Raw genomic sequence first — 17,495 nt, 5'->3', positions numbered from 1 at the left:
CCGCCCCCCCCCCACCTCTTCCGGAAATTGCCGAGCGCCGCCCGAGCGCAGCTTCCGAAGACCGCCGGACGCCACCGCCGCCGAAGATTGCCGAGCGACTCCGAGCGCGGCCGAAGACGGACGTCCCTACTTTCACAATGGCGGGGATGATGAAGCGACTCGGCCGGAGCGGCTAATTAACATTTTTTATTATAATTAGCATCGAGCAAAACTAATAACACTACAACTACAGTATTAACAAACAAACCTCATGGATATTGATCGTTACATTCATATTAATTATTAATATGCGCGTTGGGGGGGGGGTCTGCCATGAATAATTAATATTGAATAAATCAGTCGGCCGCGCCGTGGCCCAGTTGCTGCGCCGCCCGCATTACAGTACTTGACACATTTAATTTTAATTGTATAACCGCGTTATGTAGTTGTATTTATTGCTTATTACCGTTGCGACTATCGCCGCCGTTATCTTATCGCGGCGTTGGTGATATTTTACCGCTGCTAACTGCCGCCACGGACCGCGAACGACCACGAGCCCCACTGGAGTCGCCGCCGCCGCCGTCGCCGCAGCCGCAGCCGCCGCCGCGATGTGTGACAACTGCGGCGAGCTGGTGTCCGTGCTCGGCGCAAGTGAGTGAGGACGAGGGAAACGGGCGGCAGCCTCCTTTAAATAGTCGCGGGAGAGTACTCGGGAGATTGCTGAGCGAGACAGAGGACGCGCGGAGGGATGGCAGAGGAGACATCCGGCCCGGTCTAGGCCTCAAAAGCCTACGCCGCTTGCCTGAGCTGCCCGCCGGCCGACCCCGCCCGGGAGCCCGCGGGACCGGCTCCGGGCGGTCTTGTCCCACATACCTGCTACCCCATTGCTCTCCCACAACAACTACCACCACCACCACCGGCTGGGACATATATATTTATTTTAACGCTTAAACATTCACTCGTTGCTTGTTACTCGTCGGCTAGTAGCCGGCTTTAATTACGACTAAGATGCCGTATTGTGATGGTGGCGGGATGAGCTGTGTGTGTGTGTGAGCGAGTCGCGGGGAAAGAGAGAGAGATCATAAACATATGGGATGACGGAGTCTCGCTCACATGTTGACGAGGCGCGGAGAGGTTTTACTCCATTGTTGGTGATGGGGAGATGTCGGGGCGTTTTCGCCGACAATTGCACGGGAAAGGAAACCCCTTTGGACAGTTCCACACAGCCTTGGTGGAGGGCGTCTGGTGTGTGTGTGTCTTTGTGTAAGACTGTATTTGTGTATTAATGTGTGTCTCATGGTTATTGTGTTGTACAGTAACGTGCGTTCGAAAGGGAGGGGATCGATGGAGGAAGGCGGGCTTGTGCTGCTGTTGAGCTTATGGTAGATTTGTATTCCTCTTATATTCTGAAACCAGTTAAGCCTTTTTTCCAATTTAATGTATGGAGTCGCGATTCACGAAGGGTTGACTGGAGGAGCGTTGCGGTGTTTCATTCTTAAAAAAACCAAGAGTGGCAATGATTCCTAATAAGCACACATCTTAAAAAAACATCTCCACGTTCATATAATCTCCACGTTCGTCATGAACAACTGCCCTTGCAATGGCAGCTGATTGCATATGTTTCTGTTATAAGGCAGTGCTCATGATTTTGTTTCTATTTTTATTTGCGTTTAATTGTAGTGTGGAGAGCGGTTTTTTTTAGAGGCGAAGAGATTGTGTTCCTTGGCTGTGTGGGGAATGTTTTGACATTGTCATGTCTGCCACGTCTCCCTTCTGCCTTTGCACAACCGCGCACTCCTCCAGCCCCACCGATGCGCATTCGATTCGGCCTTCCTTTCACCTTTAGTTTAAATTCGACAGCCCCCTTTTGAGCCTTTCGTCGTCGTTAGGCTCCCTTGCTCTCGGTAACATCAGAATCGTCAAAGGGGCCCGATCACAGCCGGGGCCGCATTCCGGTCGTGGAAGGTAGCGAAAATCGTGTCTCCGTGGATATGTCCTACGTTTAGTTTGGTTGTGGTTGTGGCTGTTTTCGGTAATCTGGGCACCATTGTGTTGGATGAGATGACGGCACCAGGAACTGCCATTGACTGAAGAAGGATCTTTGCCCGTACTGTGGACGCGTGGACTGTACTTGCTTAGCGCTTGACTAACAGCTTAACATTGTTTAGGTTTTCACCTTAATTCGTTACTCATACTGCACGGCATAATGACTAAATCATTTAATGTAGTCGACTCTCATTGCATTTTGTTGATTGGCATATCAGTTGTTGCATAGTCACACGAGTTGATATGAGATCACAGTTCATAATCATAATGTATTCATAAGGTGTGTCTTGTCAATGTGTTCTAGTGCCGGTGCATTGGTTGAAACCCGACCATGCATAATTTATACAGTATTGCTAAGTGTAGACATTGCTGTTATAAATACGGAGAGTTATTTCAGTTGCTTGTGTCTTGTTTAGTAACCTGTCCCCTGTTACAAATGAATGTCATTGGTGGAGTGGCAAATTTTGTATCAAATGTGTTTGTGATTTATTGTTTTTGGCAAAGTCCTAGAGACGTGGGGGAATGTAATTGAAGGATGCATGCATGGCTTTGGCGCGAGCAGAAATTCCTTAACTAAATTAAACCCAGAGTCCAGGTTTTATATCAGACCGTATACGACTCCTCAAAAGGTTGTTGTGCCGAGTGTATGAGATTAACATTGCAGTGTCATAATTTAATAATGGTAGATTTTATCTAATGCAGTATAAGCACTGTTATTAGTCTTACAAAAATATAAATTACCTTTCCTGCAATCAAGTTTATGGTTGGAAATAGTTTACCGTGATGAATAAAAAAATGTTTAATTTGAATTTGTGCAGTGTGTATGAACACTCTTTTGTGTATCATGATATTTTCGTTCACATTCGGTTGTTGGTTCAAGGTATGTATGTAGCATATGACAAATCATTACTTTAATGCTGTATTCGACTTGTCTAATTGCCCTTTCAACCTCATGTTTTCCAGGGGAATCGGAAAATGATGAGGTATCGCCACTCAAGAAGGAGCATGTTCTCAAGTTATTTAATTATATCAGCTCGTGGCCACAGAGGTAAGATTAGGGCCTCTTAAAGCATGCCCTGGTTTATTTGAACCTTGAAACAGCTGTCCAAGCTGCTCCTGGGTTTGTGGATGGTATGTGGTGCTGACTGTATTGACTGAAAGGTAATGCAGGGGCAACTGTCTGACCAGGCTAAGGATGTATCTGTAGGGAATTTCAATTCAATTTAAAGCATTTATGTGCTCATTTGTATTTTATAATTATTTAACAGGCATTCTAATGTAGGTGGTAAGGTGATAGTCATTAAACTATTTCCAAGAAAACATACTAAATTGGGTTAGAATATTTAAGCAAATGTCTCAAAGAGAGAAACATATATACTGTCATCATCATTAATAATCATCTGAATGTTGTAGTCTGCATTTATATAATTGTCAAACCCTGAAATGATGATTCTTTAGATTTGACAGTGGATTATTGTGCTGGCTGTTTCCTTTACTGCTTGTGCATATTTTCACGTGTATGACAATTACATACAAATATAATTAATGGCAGAAAGATTATTCTAATTATTGCACATTTTGCATGTTGAGAACTCACCTGTCTAGTAGTATTAAATGATTCCAAGAATGGGTCGTTATACCCCACTACCCATTATCTGTATCTGTAAAGTGTACATATCGGAATGACCATTTCTGAAGCAAATTGTTTCTGGAGACGAGACTTTCCTGAAAAAATGTAAGTGAAATGTGTCAGATCTATCTACCAGCAGTTTAAAATAGTAGATATGAGTGTGCGGAAAAATAAACGTTTCATAGCTTATAGATGTGGAGAAATGTATCTTCAGGAGCATGACATTGTTAAATCTGTCAGAATATTGCCAAGCTTTTGTTGCATATGATAATAATGAGATTGATTCACGATTGCATCTGATCAAACTGCCCGTGACATTTCAAGTAATCTAATTATTGAGTTATGTTTTTATTGAAAGGGACACAGATGGGTTTAATTTGTTCAGGTGAAGGTCGGATATTTAGACAGAACCAGGCAACTGTCTTAAATACTTTTAAAATGCATTGTTTTCATTCGATGAAAATCGGTGAGGGTAGAATGCAAGCTTTACGTATTGTCTGCCAAATGTCATGGTCATTCACCATGCTTTAATGTTGATCTAAGTATAGTGTATAATTACACAAGTCCAAAGTTCATGCCTGTACTGTGCTTTTGTTTATTTTAATTGCATTGAATAAACCTAGCTGTTTTGATCACATTCAGAACAATCCAAGCAGCCACTGCTAGCTGCCAAAAGTTGGTGTGGTGGTTGGTGGAGTTGCACTGGAGAACTGATGTTCTCATTGCTTATGTTTACCAGGGCTAGGCAGACTATATTGACTTATCTAAATGCAGATTGCCCTACATATCTTAAATCACTGGATTCGACTGAAATGTGTCAATCAAGAAACAAACGTGTTATTTTGATTGAGGCTACAGGGTAATTATATGGCTGTTAAGTCCACTTATTGCTCTTATCCATGCTTGCCTTACATCATGGGACTTCCTTTGCCAGTACCAAAAAATGAGAATAGGATGATTGCTTGTGTTGCGATTGAAACGTTGTGATTTTTTATTATTTTTCTATCTACGTGACTTTACCGAAAGACCCGAAGAGTATGAATTCCTGCAGTCACGAAAGCTTTAAGTCAATATATGCATTGTCTTGGAAACTGATTGGTCCACACCAGAGACAGATTTCTTTTGAGCCTAGTCTCAAAACGGTGTTAGACCAGAGGATGCCTTTTGGTCTAACACCGTTTTGAGACGAGGCTCAAAAGAAAGCTGTCTCTGGTGTGGACCAATCAGTTTCAAAGACAATGCATCATATTATCAGTGTTTTTTGTTTGCATTCTGACCACAAGTATTGTGGTCAATGCAGACATGAATCCTTGAAAAAGGTTTTAAGTTTGGCATTTTAACATCTTAACACCTATATTCTTGGTTCTTTCGGGTAAAGTCACATAGAAGGGAAACAATAAAATAATACAAATATAAAACAATAACATTCTCACGACGTTTCTACTGCAACACAAGCAATCATCATCAGGTGTGAAAACCACAACAAGAAAATTTGAAAAAAGAAACGTCGTGAGAATTTGATTGTTTTATATTTTTATTATTTTATTGTTTCCCTTCTACGTGACTCTCGAAAGAACCAAGCATATGAATCCCTGCAGTCACGAAAGCTTTAAAGCAACATCTTAACACCTGTTTTGTTGACAGAAAAAAGGGGAAAACCTATTCTCATGCTTGCCTTCTTGGCATTGCAGGGAACCTGACCATAAATCAGTTTTTAAAGAATCAATGTTGTTCCTGGTAAAAGTCACTTTCCATCCCTTGCCCTCCACCCCTTTGCATGAAAACAAATTAATGCTGAAAGGTTTGTTTCTAATGTGTGGTGATTTATGAAGGCATGTGGGTAAAAATGTTGGAGCATTACATTAAAAGAGGTTCTTTCAGGCCTAGCAATATCTGGTTCTCACTGCCTGTCTACATAGCCAAATAGATTTAACATTTTTTAAAATCTCATATGACCAATGAAAGTATTACATACAGTACTCTAATTCATATATCTCATGAATTACATTAGTGATAACCTATCTTGGATCGTCAAAAAACATATGCTGGAGGACAGGTTTATTGGACCAGATTTTTGTAGCCCATGTATTTTTTTAATTGATTATCCCTCGCTAGATATAACAGCAGTCACCTGTCTCATATAAATTTATATCTGTGTATTGTGTGGGTGGTAAAATAATTGTACAAGTCAAGATGTGTTCATTTAAGTGTTTCAGTTTTAAAGAAAATCACAGTTCATTGCTTTATTACATGGTTTCCTAGTCAATGGATTTATAAACAAGGCTACTCCATTTAGGTACATGTGTTCATGAGAAGGCAATGAATGTAGTTTTAAGCTAATTATTTAATTCCATAAGTGAGCATTGGTAATTGTGCTGTGACACTGCTGCACAAGAGAGCTGGGACATGTGGTGGCCATGTTGGTTGTTTGCTGCAGTAGTGTGAACTGGTCTGGCCTTGTTTTCACTGTCAGAGGTCATTCATAATCCTAGATGATGGCCTACTTTTGACTAGGAGCACTGTTGGATTGGTGGGGTGTACAGACGGCAGTAGCCGTTTTAATGTCCACTTTGTACGATAGCCAGTGTTGTGAATCTGCATCCACATTGCAGCACTGAGGGTGACATTCCGTGGGGGGTTTTTTGACGTTGAACCTTTGGACTTGTGCACCAGCACTGCATTTCTGTGAACTTTAGCATCCCTTTTTCATCCTTAACATAATACATTTAAAACATTGTGTGTGAATGTTTGCTTAAGTATGTGTAGTTTATATATTTTCGTTTTAGATTCACCAGGAATACATGGTACAATTATATATGATTGATTTTATAGAAATTTGTTTTCCATTGGTCATAGTTACATGAAACAGCTGTTGGAATGCACCAGGGTGGCACAGTGGGTAACACTCATGCCTCACAGCAAGAAGGGTGTCTGGGTTCAAATCCTGACTCAGGTGACTTTCTTCGTGAAGTTGGTATATTCTACACCCGGATCTGAATGGTTTCCTTAGCAAAAAAAACTTACAATATAACTGGTATGGGCCAAACTTCCCAAGCAGAAACATTTCCTGCAAATTACTGAATTGGTATTATACATAGCAGCATCGCCCCCTGCTGTGAAAACTTGGCAGGACCCTCCTGAAAAAATCTTGAGACTCATTGAAGTTTTCCCAGGTAAACAAATGGAAATAGATAAAAACCACGTCAGTAAAGCTATGTACAGGCATTACGAACGCCCTTACGAACCAGCTTGTGATTGAAAACTGAACCGCAGAACTATTTTGTTCAGAGGAGCGATCTAATGAGTCGGCCTCGCGCTTGAAGTGTGTTTGGGTGTGTATGCATGCGGACACGCGTGTGTGTGTGAAAGTGTGGGGGTAGCGGTAGTGTAACCGGTTAGCGCGCTGCGCAATTAAAGCAGCGACCCGACTTAGATTCTTGCCCGTGGCCAACACCAGTTCCTAGTGTGCTGTGTAAACATCGCCACTGGGAAGACAAAGGCAGCCGAGCGTGGTGTTGGCCACCCCCACCCCCTTGTGCGCCGTGCCGGCCTTCATAGTCGCTGGTCGCTAAGAGCACCTTCCCCCCCCCTCCAAAGTCTTAAGGCTATACAGGGGGATCGTTGTCATTGGGGTGTGTGTCTGTGTCTTTGTGTGTGCGTGTCTTTGCGCGTACGTGTATTTGTGTGTCCAAGCGTGCCCCGTGTGTGTGTGTGTGCAATTGTGGTGACTGATTGCCCCCCTTCCGACTACAAGCTAGCATCAGGACTGTTTACTTTATTTTATGTTTTAGTTTTGCAGTATTTTTTACAGTGTGAGATGCAAATGTAGAATATGTATTCTTAATGATGAGTTTAACAATGCTTCCCTTTTTATTGAACCATAACACATTTCATAACGCTGAACGTACCGACTTACGAACTGTTCGACTTAAGGAGCCGTTCGACTTACGACGGGTTCTCAGGAACGAATTAGGTTCGTAAGCCGAGGACTGCCAGGAACCATAATTTACAATGACTAGCAACAGTGCTTCTTACATACACATCACAGTGGCACTTTGATGAGGAACATACTCTTACTTTATCCTGCATATATACATGTACAAATTGCCATGTACATGAGTATAGACATTTCTTTATACATTATTCTAACTTTGCCTAGTGGCCCGCCATTGCAATCCCAGGGGGAAAATCAATGGGCCAAACTGGCACATGAAAGTGTGTTGCGCAAAAATTGTAATGTTCTTACACATAAACAGATACTCTTTGGTTCTATACTGTAAGCAGTGTGCACTACCTACAGTATGTAAGCAAATTTGTGAACTACCTGAGGACTAAAGTTCGGGTTTTGCACAACCACAATAGTTTCATTTTAACCTTCACTTCATTTCCTCCACACCCACCTCAATGCCTCTAAGGCAAACGAGTTGACCATTTTACAGACCACAGATGAGATTTCTCTTTCACTCGTAAGTTCGAACACCAGGAGTAGCAGCCTTTGGTATAGTGACTCCAAACCATCACATGTATTGTCCGCCTTTAGGAACAGTATGGTTTTGCAGACTACCAAGGTCATGTGTGCCTGCCATTATTAACTGAATATTAAAACTTGCGAGAGCAACAAGCGTCAACCTTAGTCTCATTTGACCTTGGCGCTTTCCAAAATACACTTCATCGCCAGTATGTAGATTGCCAGTTTTTACACGATAATCGAATGCAAATAATGAGGGACTATGTTTAAAACGGACATTCTTGAATTTTTTGTTAACGATTATCGTATCTTGAATTTATATAGCGCTTTTATCCAATCACAGTTATGTTACACTTTGTACAGTGTCACATACTTAATGTGTGCAAATGTTAACAGTAGCGTATTTAAAATACCTTTGCTTGGCAGCCTTGGCTCATGTATAATGTACAATGCCTAAAACTGAATTTGATGGTGAAATGGCTGACTGTCAGCAGTTTTAAGTTGTGCTGCTGAAAAGTTAGGTTTGAAAATTATGTGCAAACTTAAATTCATAATGGATAATTTAGTTAATTAAATATGCTCCCAGCAGTGTTAAAATGCAATGTGAAATGATTTGTTTGGGAAGGTTTCATAACCAAGAAATGTGACATTAGTTGACTTTAACACAACAACTAATCTTTGTGCTGCTTTTGGCTTGCCAAGAGATGTCTGCCTTAATGCTCAACAAGGGAAAATAAATCATCCATGTGAACATGCTCAACACAGCTGTAGTTGGCTTTGAGATCACCAGCAAGGGCTTGAATTTACTCTGAATTGTTGTGGGCCATGGCATTCTTTCAGCTCATAGGTCTGCTGGTGAGATGTAGAGTGTTCTTTGGTTCTTTTGGTAAAGTCACGTAGAATGAGAATAAAATAATAAAATGAGACAATAAAATTCTCACGACGTTTCGGTCACAACACAATTTGATGTAGAGTGGTCATCGTTAAAGGATGCGTTGCACATTTCCTTGAGAAAAATGTGTCGTTTATTTGTTGTCTTATTGACTGATAACGTCCACTTGTTATTGGCATGATTTTTGTCATTTTGCTTGGAGGTACTGTCTTAAGTGTGTGGTTGTTGAATCACATTCAACGAATTGGTGATCGCATTTTGTTTCTGAGTTAATCATGTAGTAATGCACGAATGGCATGATTCGATGTTATAAGTTGCTTGAATTTTATATTGCCATGAATCATGTACTAGAAAGATAAACGATTATCATAATATATCCAAATTTTCAAAGGAAAAGATCAATAAGTATATTAAATACATACTTTAATAAAATGTAACAGACGAGTAAAACACAAAGTAAAAAAAAACATGATTAAATTGAATGGAAAATTCCATTGGTGCAGTCTAAATGTTCATAAATGACGTTAAATGTAAAAGTATTTTTACAGCTGTCAAACGATTTCATTTAGCCAATTAATACATGCAGTACCATGGTCCCGGTGATTTATAGAGGCCTCACAACCCCATGCGGCCACACCAGCAGACAGCAAACTGAAAACCCCAGGTCAACCTGTTGGGTAGATTGCAGCCAGAAATGGCAAGTGCAGGAGCGTTGCCCTTCTCAATTTTGCATAGAAGAAGCCACGTGATCTCTTTTTTTGGGCATAGGATATATTAGAGGGTGCCATTTTATGAACCAGAGATAATAACTTAGTCTTTACAGCTTTTAAAGGTTAGTCGCCAAAAAGTATTGCAAGCAGTGTAGCCATCTGGCCTCAGGTTATCTGAATAATAATTATAAAAGGCTGAGAATTGATCAATTGGCAAGATTGAACCTGCGGGACTTTATATGCATAATAAAAAATGGGAATTGAAAGTCTTAACGTTTACAGTTTTAGAATTACTAGAGTATCTAAAACACTTGTTTATTATCTACGGGTAGCAGCAGCTGTGTCTGTCGACTATTGCGCAGATTAATGCATGTTCTGCATTTTGTTATGGTCGTGCTTATCAAAGCAATACGCTCTTTGGATTCACTTATATATGGCCTCCAAACATGGTCACCTTATTACTCCTGGATCCCCATTCCAGGGAAAATTGTGTTTGCTTTTGTAACTCTTTGGAGCAAGTGTTTCCTTTTTGTCATGCTGTACATCGTCTTCTATTTTGTGTACATGTAGTGTTTTTGTTGGCAGCTACACTGCCTTCAAAGTTTAATTGTCTTAAATGATCATACTTCATGGTATTTCACTGCAAGCCATGATTGTTTTATTCTGTAACAGGCACAATTTTCATTGACGCAATGACATGCAACATCAGTATATTTCGAGCATTTTAATATTACCCAAATCACCTGGATTATGCCTAACCTTGCCAAATCTTGGATGTTTAACTTCCATGTGGTATAGAGTTTTATATTCTTCATGGTGATGCAGTGGGCAGCAGTGAGGAGTTCAGCAAAATCCTTTGTTAGTTATAAGAATGACAATGCCTTCGTTGGAACCAACACAGATGCCAAATATTTCACGTTGTTTCCACTTCACCTAGACAGTAGACATTTATAGTTTTAATGGAGTTTTTTTTATATATATAAAGTAAAAAATTTAGATACGCCAGCCAGCAACCCTAATTACTTTTAACAGTATGTAGTTGTACAATGTATTTATGGGAATAGTTTTAACATCAATGGCTGTGTGTAATGACAATAGGTGGACACTTGAACGGCTGTCAGCAAGATGTGGTCTACATATGCAAGCTCTTTTTAACAAACATAAAATTATCCATTTGGGGAATCTATGGTTGTTATGGGCCACCTGTTAGTGTTAACAGGGATTAGCTTGAATTCCACACCGATTCCAAGACACACATTTCAGTTTGTGTTTTCCAAGAATGCACAAGGCATTTGCCACCAATTCCGAGAACAAATAGATCAGTGGACGTTTTCATTTCATTTTGACTAAATATTTGACATCACGTGACATTAAAGCTTCAACAATTCTGTCAGTTATCTGAGCGAGCCAGTGCATTTCACAGTTGACCCATGGTTTGGGCGTGTTTTTGATTCCTCGATATGCTGCATCTCTACCTCCCCAACCTCAGGCAGTGCCTCTGCTGCTTCAAGGAATATAGGAATCTGGAGGGCTTCAGCCAGGTGCTGTTGGAGCTGATCCGACTCGCCGTGAGCCTTGTATGTTGCCTTCGGAACAGCCTACAGCCCAGCAGCCTGAAGCCACAACCACAGGCAAGACCAAGTGCAGACCCTGCACTGCTATCAGCTGAGGATGGAAGCACATCCATTTAAATACGAAATGGAAATGGGCTAAGATATGTATTTAAAAATTGTGAAACATATCTGTTAATATATTTGTTTGTAAATATATGTACTTGGTATACAATCATTGGTGGATTAAGAATAAGGTTGCTATGTTCTTTGGTTCTTTCGGTAAAGTCACGTAGATAGGTTGAAAGAAAATAACAAAACTAGGACGTTTCGATCGCAACACAAGCGATCGTCATCGTGACGATCGTAGTTTTTTGTTGTTATTTTCTTTCATCCTATCTATGTGACTTTACCGTAAGACCCAAAGAATATGAATTCCTGAAGTCACGAAAGCTTTAAGTAAATAAGGTTGCTTCTAACTAAAATCTTATCAGTCTGCCAGCTTACAGCTATATTCAAAGCTGTCAAAATATTTGTGTGCTGTGTTTTACCAAAATTGTTTTAGCTGCCGGGTTAGATGGCATATACACAGTACTTGTGGTGTTGTTAGTCTGCATTATGCATTACATTCATGTCTGATGAAATTGACATCCTTTCAGTGTGCCAGGTGATACTAAAATCGATATAACTGAAAAATGAAAACGAGCACATTGATTTTTGTAGACACCTCGCATACATATCCTGCACAAGCTCCTGGCTCGCTGCAAAAAAATCTCATTGCTGGCAAATGGCGTCGCACGCTCAACAGGTTTTGTCCTTGTCACTGTTGAGCGACTGGCATTTTGCATCTTTTCCGTACCCAGCTCTCGGATCGTGTTGCGTAATTGCCGTGCTGTGCGTCCTGTGCTGTGCGTAGCTGGACGCCGACATGCAGATGGACTTTGAAGTGAAGGATGCGCCCCGACTGCTGGACCCCACAGCCGGGGGTGCAGCTGCCCGGGTCTTGGACGGAAAGGATCGGCGGGAAGGAGATGTTAGCGGTGGCGGCGACGGTGGAGGGGCCTGCTCGGGGGATGGTGCCGAGGAATCGGAGGTGTCAGCCGGGTCGCCTGGTGCGGCGGAGGAGGACTGGAGCAGCTGGAGCATTGAGGAGCAAGAGAAGCTGCTGCTGAGCATTGCCAAGATCTTCCAGATCCAGTTCCCTCTCTACACGGCCTACAAGCACAACACGCATACCACCATAGAGGCAAGGCGCGCTCGCGATGCTTGGCCATTTTTTAACATTTCCGGGGTATTGCATAACGTGCTCAGAGGTTATTGAAGGGGTGGAATTCAGAATCTGAATCTTTATTAAACCTGGAGAAATACAATTCGCTATGAAGCTTTTTTTCACATGTCAAGGAATGGGTGTTTCTTGGTAAGCCCATCATTTTTATAAGTGGCCACATCTCTCATTTCTCTCTTCCTGGCAGATAATTCATATTTAAGTTCACAAGTTTTACTATATAACATGATAAACTTGCCCACAGAGTGAAAAGTATTGAAATAATTCATTCTTGTCCAAATATATATTGTTGCCCTTTATTACAAATAACTTGGAAATGTTGAAGTCTGGTTGCCTTTGGAAACGGGTTGTAAAATCACAGTAACATTTTGTGATGACCTTGGTATATTCGTTAAAAGTATTGCTCGCTCATTCTGGATGCTTAAATGATTATGGCTAATTTTCTGATCGTTGGAAATAATAGAATAAATGTGAAACTGCATAGGACAAATGAAAAATAAATTGCTTTTTCGTAACTCATTCGAATTCATTATGAGCACTACATCCTCATTTGCTTTTGCTTAGAAGTGTTTTGTTAATGTTATTGGTTTGATAATATAATGCATTTCAATGTCGGCGATTCACGTGTGCACTTTTACAGACAGGATTAGAGGGGTGGTGAGTAATGCATCAGAAGTTTCAGAACATGGTGCTCTCATTTCATAAAACGTTTAGCTCAATCAAAATGCTATTTTATACAGTGAGCTGTAGACAGCCTGGCAGAGAGGGTAAAGGACTTATTATTGTCTCAATCTCTGGCTGTTTGAGGAGACTGAAAGATGATGATGATACGGGACCTGTTGAGTGATTGTTTTGTGTTTGAAAAGGTAAATATGTTTGAAATGGGATATTGAAACAAAGCCACGTGTAAAATGTCGTTTTAAAAGCTTTCGTGACTGCAGGGATTCATCTTCTTGGTTCTTTTGGTAAAGTCACCACGTTGAATGGAAATATAATAATAATAGAACCAAGAAGATGAAAGCCACGTGTTTTAGTTGCTTCTCAACCCAGGACCAAGACTTTCTCCTGGTCTGACTGCTGGGGTTTAGAGTGCTTGTCATTGGTAAATGGTTTTAACAGCAACTGTAAATCTCCAAGTTAGTTAAATTCTATAGGATTACGTGGGTATGATGAAATTAAACCATGGCATCTCTTATTCTTAACGGAATTAGAGCCAGAATTGTAAATATAGACATTGTCAGGTGTGTTTTTTATAGTAAGGTCCAAAATCCCGTGCAACCAAGAAGGCTCGTAAATTAGTGATCCAGTGCTAATAGGTCATTCTAATTTTCAATATTCTGCTGGAGTTTGCGCTTTAAAACTTGAAATTTCTAAAATTCAGTCTCCAGTAAGTCTCTAAACCGAAGTCTAACTGCATAAATCATTGTGTGCAAGGGAATTTAAATTAAGATTATCTGTACATTGTGTTTTTTTTAATGTTTTGTTTGAAATTTCTCTTTAGGACATTTCGACAGCAGAAAGCAATTTGTTGGGAGCTTTTTGTGACATGAATGTAAGTTGAATGCAGACGTATTTTTACGACCCTTTGTTCCTCTGTATGCCGCTTGCTTTGCCTTGAAGTTCATTGCTTCAAAATTATATTAAAGGCACCGTATTGACTAAATTGGATGGAATGTAAGAAATATACGGATTACTAATTCACCTTGTCTGGTTAGAAAGGTTGATGGCAACATATAAAAAAATAAAAATAATTATTTAAAAGGGCCCACCACTCAGATGTCATAATGATCATGATCATCATTAATTGTCTATCCACTGCTGGATGAAGGCCTATCTATGCTGTCTCCATCCATCACGGTGCTGTGATGCCACAAGCCACTCTTCTGGATGTGAACCGATTTAATTGCCTGATCTATGGTGGCTTTCCTCTTAGTCAAACCCTCTCCGTTGGCTGCCATTCCATCACAAGACTCGTCCATTGGCCATCATCCCTTCTCGTGATGTGTCCTGCCCATGCTTATGAAGAACATTTTATTTTCAAGTTAACGATTCTGTGATTTCCGTACCTTCCCTGATCCCCCTCCTTCTCTGTCTGTCTCATTGTTATTTTAAGCATGCATCTCCAAGGTTCTTTGCTTACATTTCAATGGGGAGTGGCATTTTCTGCTTTCTTTGTCAGTGTCTGTTTATGGTTCCTGTGTCATAGTGGGTAAGATGCACTTGTTCCTCTGCAGGCTTATTTGCACATTACAAATCACTGCATGCAGCTCTTTTATGCTCTTTCATTCATCATTTTGATCCTAACAGTAGGCGATTGGTTTGTAAGTCTACATATTGTATAATGGAGTTTCCTGGCTGGCTGCTGGCTCCACTGCCCTTTACCCCATTAGTGGCTGCCACCAAAACGGGAGAAAAAGTTCAGAAAACGTGAAATATTTAGATTCACTAAAGACATGGGAGTACCGATTACGTAAGACTAACACGGTTAATTTAAAATTGCTATAACTTTTCAATGTGTGCTCCAATTGTAATTATCACGCCAGAACATCCTTAAATCTTAGAAAATAGAAAAAAACCTCACTAATGTAGAAAAACAGATGACTTGTTTTGCTCCGAGTACAGGATTGTGAAATGAGTGAAAATTCCAGCTGCCTCTGGTTTTCCATTGCAGAGCAATGGGTTCTCCACGGGTTGAAGTAAAAAATAAGTTAATTCTTCTGCTCATGCACTTTTGACTTTAAGCGACTTAAGCAACCCCCCCCCCCACCACCTTGAGTGAAATTCAGAATCGGAATGAGAATCTTTATTTAGACTGGAGGAATCTGATGAGCTATGAAGCCCTTTTTCACAGATATCCAGTAGGGGTGAGTCAGCAAATTACAGCAACAAACATTACAACAAAAAACAATTGTTGTGGCTATCCACTGTGGAGCATTAGTTTCATTTCCTCACCTATGATGACTAAAACATGTAAAGACCACACACTGTGGACTGCATTTGTCGTGCTGTAAACTGCCATCGCCGCCTAGAAATCACCGAAACTTCCGGGTGTCCGTCTTGGCCATGTGAGCAAGTCTTCTGTCACGGTAGCATTGCCTATGACGCAGCCACTGCTTCTGTTGCGTGTGTAGGACGTGGAGGTGCCCCTGCACCTACTGCGTTATGTCTGCCTCTTCTGCGGGAAGAACGGACTTGCACTAATGCGGGAGTGCTTCGAGTTCGGCACACCCGAAACCCTGCCGTTCCCCATCGCGCATGCACTCATCACCCTCGTGTCAAACGTGAGTGCTGGCTGAGTTTTCTTATTGGAAGAAATTAATCTCATAACCGTGTAAAATGTTTCTCTGTCCGTGCCGCCATCCACTGGTATATATTCGTAACCGATTGTGATTCCCGTGCAGAAAAAAAGTTTTTTTTTAAGGTGGACGCTGTGTGACCACCTCCCCTACCACTTCACTTCACCTAGCCTGCTGCCCACAATGCTCACAATTTTTTCTGCATCCGGAGCAGGTGTAGGCAAAGAGACATCAATCCTCACTATAAAGTTTGGAAAAGTTGTAAAAAAAAAACATGTAGACCCAAGGGAAGGTGTAAAACTGTATTTACACCCTTTATTTGTCCTTTATCTATCCTGTACTGTGACAGCAAGGGAAATTCACCCCATTAGTTGATTGCGCTTTGGAGCATTTGCTTGTCTTGTAGCACTTGTGCACGAATACTTTTATGACAACACAATGTGTTTACATTGTGTGCTCCAATTGTGTTGTCGTAAAAGTATTCATGCACAAGTGCTACAACACATTGTGCATGAAGAACAGCACATGCCTACTATGGGATTGCAGGGATCAAGAGGGCTTTGTTTTTTTTAAGATGAGTATTATTAAAATATGAGTGAAAGGGAAGAGAGGGATTTTTTACTTAACTTTCGTGACTGCAAGAATTCATATTCTTTGGTTCTTTCGGTAAAGTCAAGTAGGTAGAAAAATAATAATATAAAGTGAATAAAAATAATAAAAACTAAGCAACATGTCTCGGATCGTGTTCGTGGGCATAAGGCAGATTTGAAACACGGTAGGACCAATACTTCTGCCGTGGCTGATCATTATTTTAATGTAGCTGGCTCACTTGAAATGGAGTTCTCTAAGACGATGGTACTTTTAAAGCCTACTGGCTATCAACAAAAATTCGTTCATGAAGCCGTCCATATATACAGACACCGACACAATTTCAACCGAGAGGATGGTTATAAGCTCAGCAATCATTGGAAAGATGTCATCAACCACTTTGGATCATGACTTGATTTGTATTTTCTTGTCAACCTCCACCATCAGCAGTGCATGTGTGTGTGGAGCGAGGTGCAATGCTTTGATTGGTGTAGACCTCCTGCCGGTGTCGGAGTTTTCTCCAACAATAACATTACCTGCCCCACCCATCTCTAAACCTTTATATACAGTTTGCCTTTAGAGGCTAAACCCCCTTTTCCTGATGACGACCACTTGTGTGATCGAAACGTCGCAGTTTTTGTTTTTTATTTTTAGTATTACTTTTATTTTAATTATTGAAAGAACCAGAATAAGTCTACATTATAGACTGCCAGTGCACTCACTCAGGTTAAGAACCAGGCTACAGTCTGCATTATAGACTGCCAATACGCTCACCAGCTTAAAACCAGGCTACAGTCTGCATTATAGACTGCCAGTACACTCACCAAGGTTAAGAACCAGGATACAATCTACATTATCGACTGCCAGTACACTCACCAAACTTAATAACCAGGCTACAGTCCACATAGATTGCCAGTACACTCCGATTAAGAACCAAGCTACAGTCTACATTAGTGTGTTTTTCTGTTTTTATTTTTAATTAAATTATTTAAATTATTTTATTCACTTTATTTTTTATTGTTATGTTTCTATCTACGTGACTTTACCGAAG

At 40.8% G+C, this 17,495-nt stretch overlaps 1 protein-coding gene across 4 annotated transcripts in view; it reads left to right on the top strand.

Moving 5' to 3' along the window:
• The first annotated feature begins 8 nt into the window (after positions 1 to 8).
• USP34 (ubiquitin specific peptidase 34) overlaps positions 9 to 17,495 on the top strand; it is an 82,585-nt gene continuing 65,098 nt past the window's right edge. For 3 of the 4 annotated variants that reach the window (XM_076065016.1, XM_076065015.1, XM_076065014.1), the window contains exons 1-6: positions 665 to 1,224; positions 2,989 to 3,073; positions 11,215 to 11,356; positions 12,192 to 12,521; positions 14,062 to 14,112; positions 15,692 to 15,841. In XM_076065016.1, coding sequence (XP_075921131.1) covers positions 1,074 to 1,224; positions 2,989 to 3,073; positions 11,215 to 11,356; positions 12,192 to 12,521; positions 14,062 to 14,112; positions 15,692 to 15,841 — 909 coding nt within the window. In that variant the 5' untranslated portion in view covers positions 665 to 1,073. Of the gene's footprint in view, positions 631 to 664; positions 1,225 to 2,988; positions 3,074 to 11,214; positions 11,357 to 12,191; positions 12,522 to 14,061; positions 14,113 to 15,691; positions 15,842 to 17,495 lie in introns of those variants that run through there. The other variant, XM_076065017.1, reaches the window with a different exon arrangement.

Source organism: Petromyzon marinus, chromosome 6 (genome assembly GCF_048934315.1).
Source record: "Petromyzon marinus isolate PM22_M1 ecotype Great Lakes invasive population chromosome 6, UKy_Petmar_22M1.pri1.0, whole genome shotgun sequence".
NCBI classification, from domain to species: Eukaryota; Metazoa; Chordata; class Hyperoartia; order Petromyzontiformes; family Petromyzontidae; genus Petromyzon; species Petromyzon marinus.
This window is presented reverse-complemented; position numbering and strand designations above follow the sequence as displayed.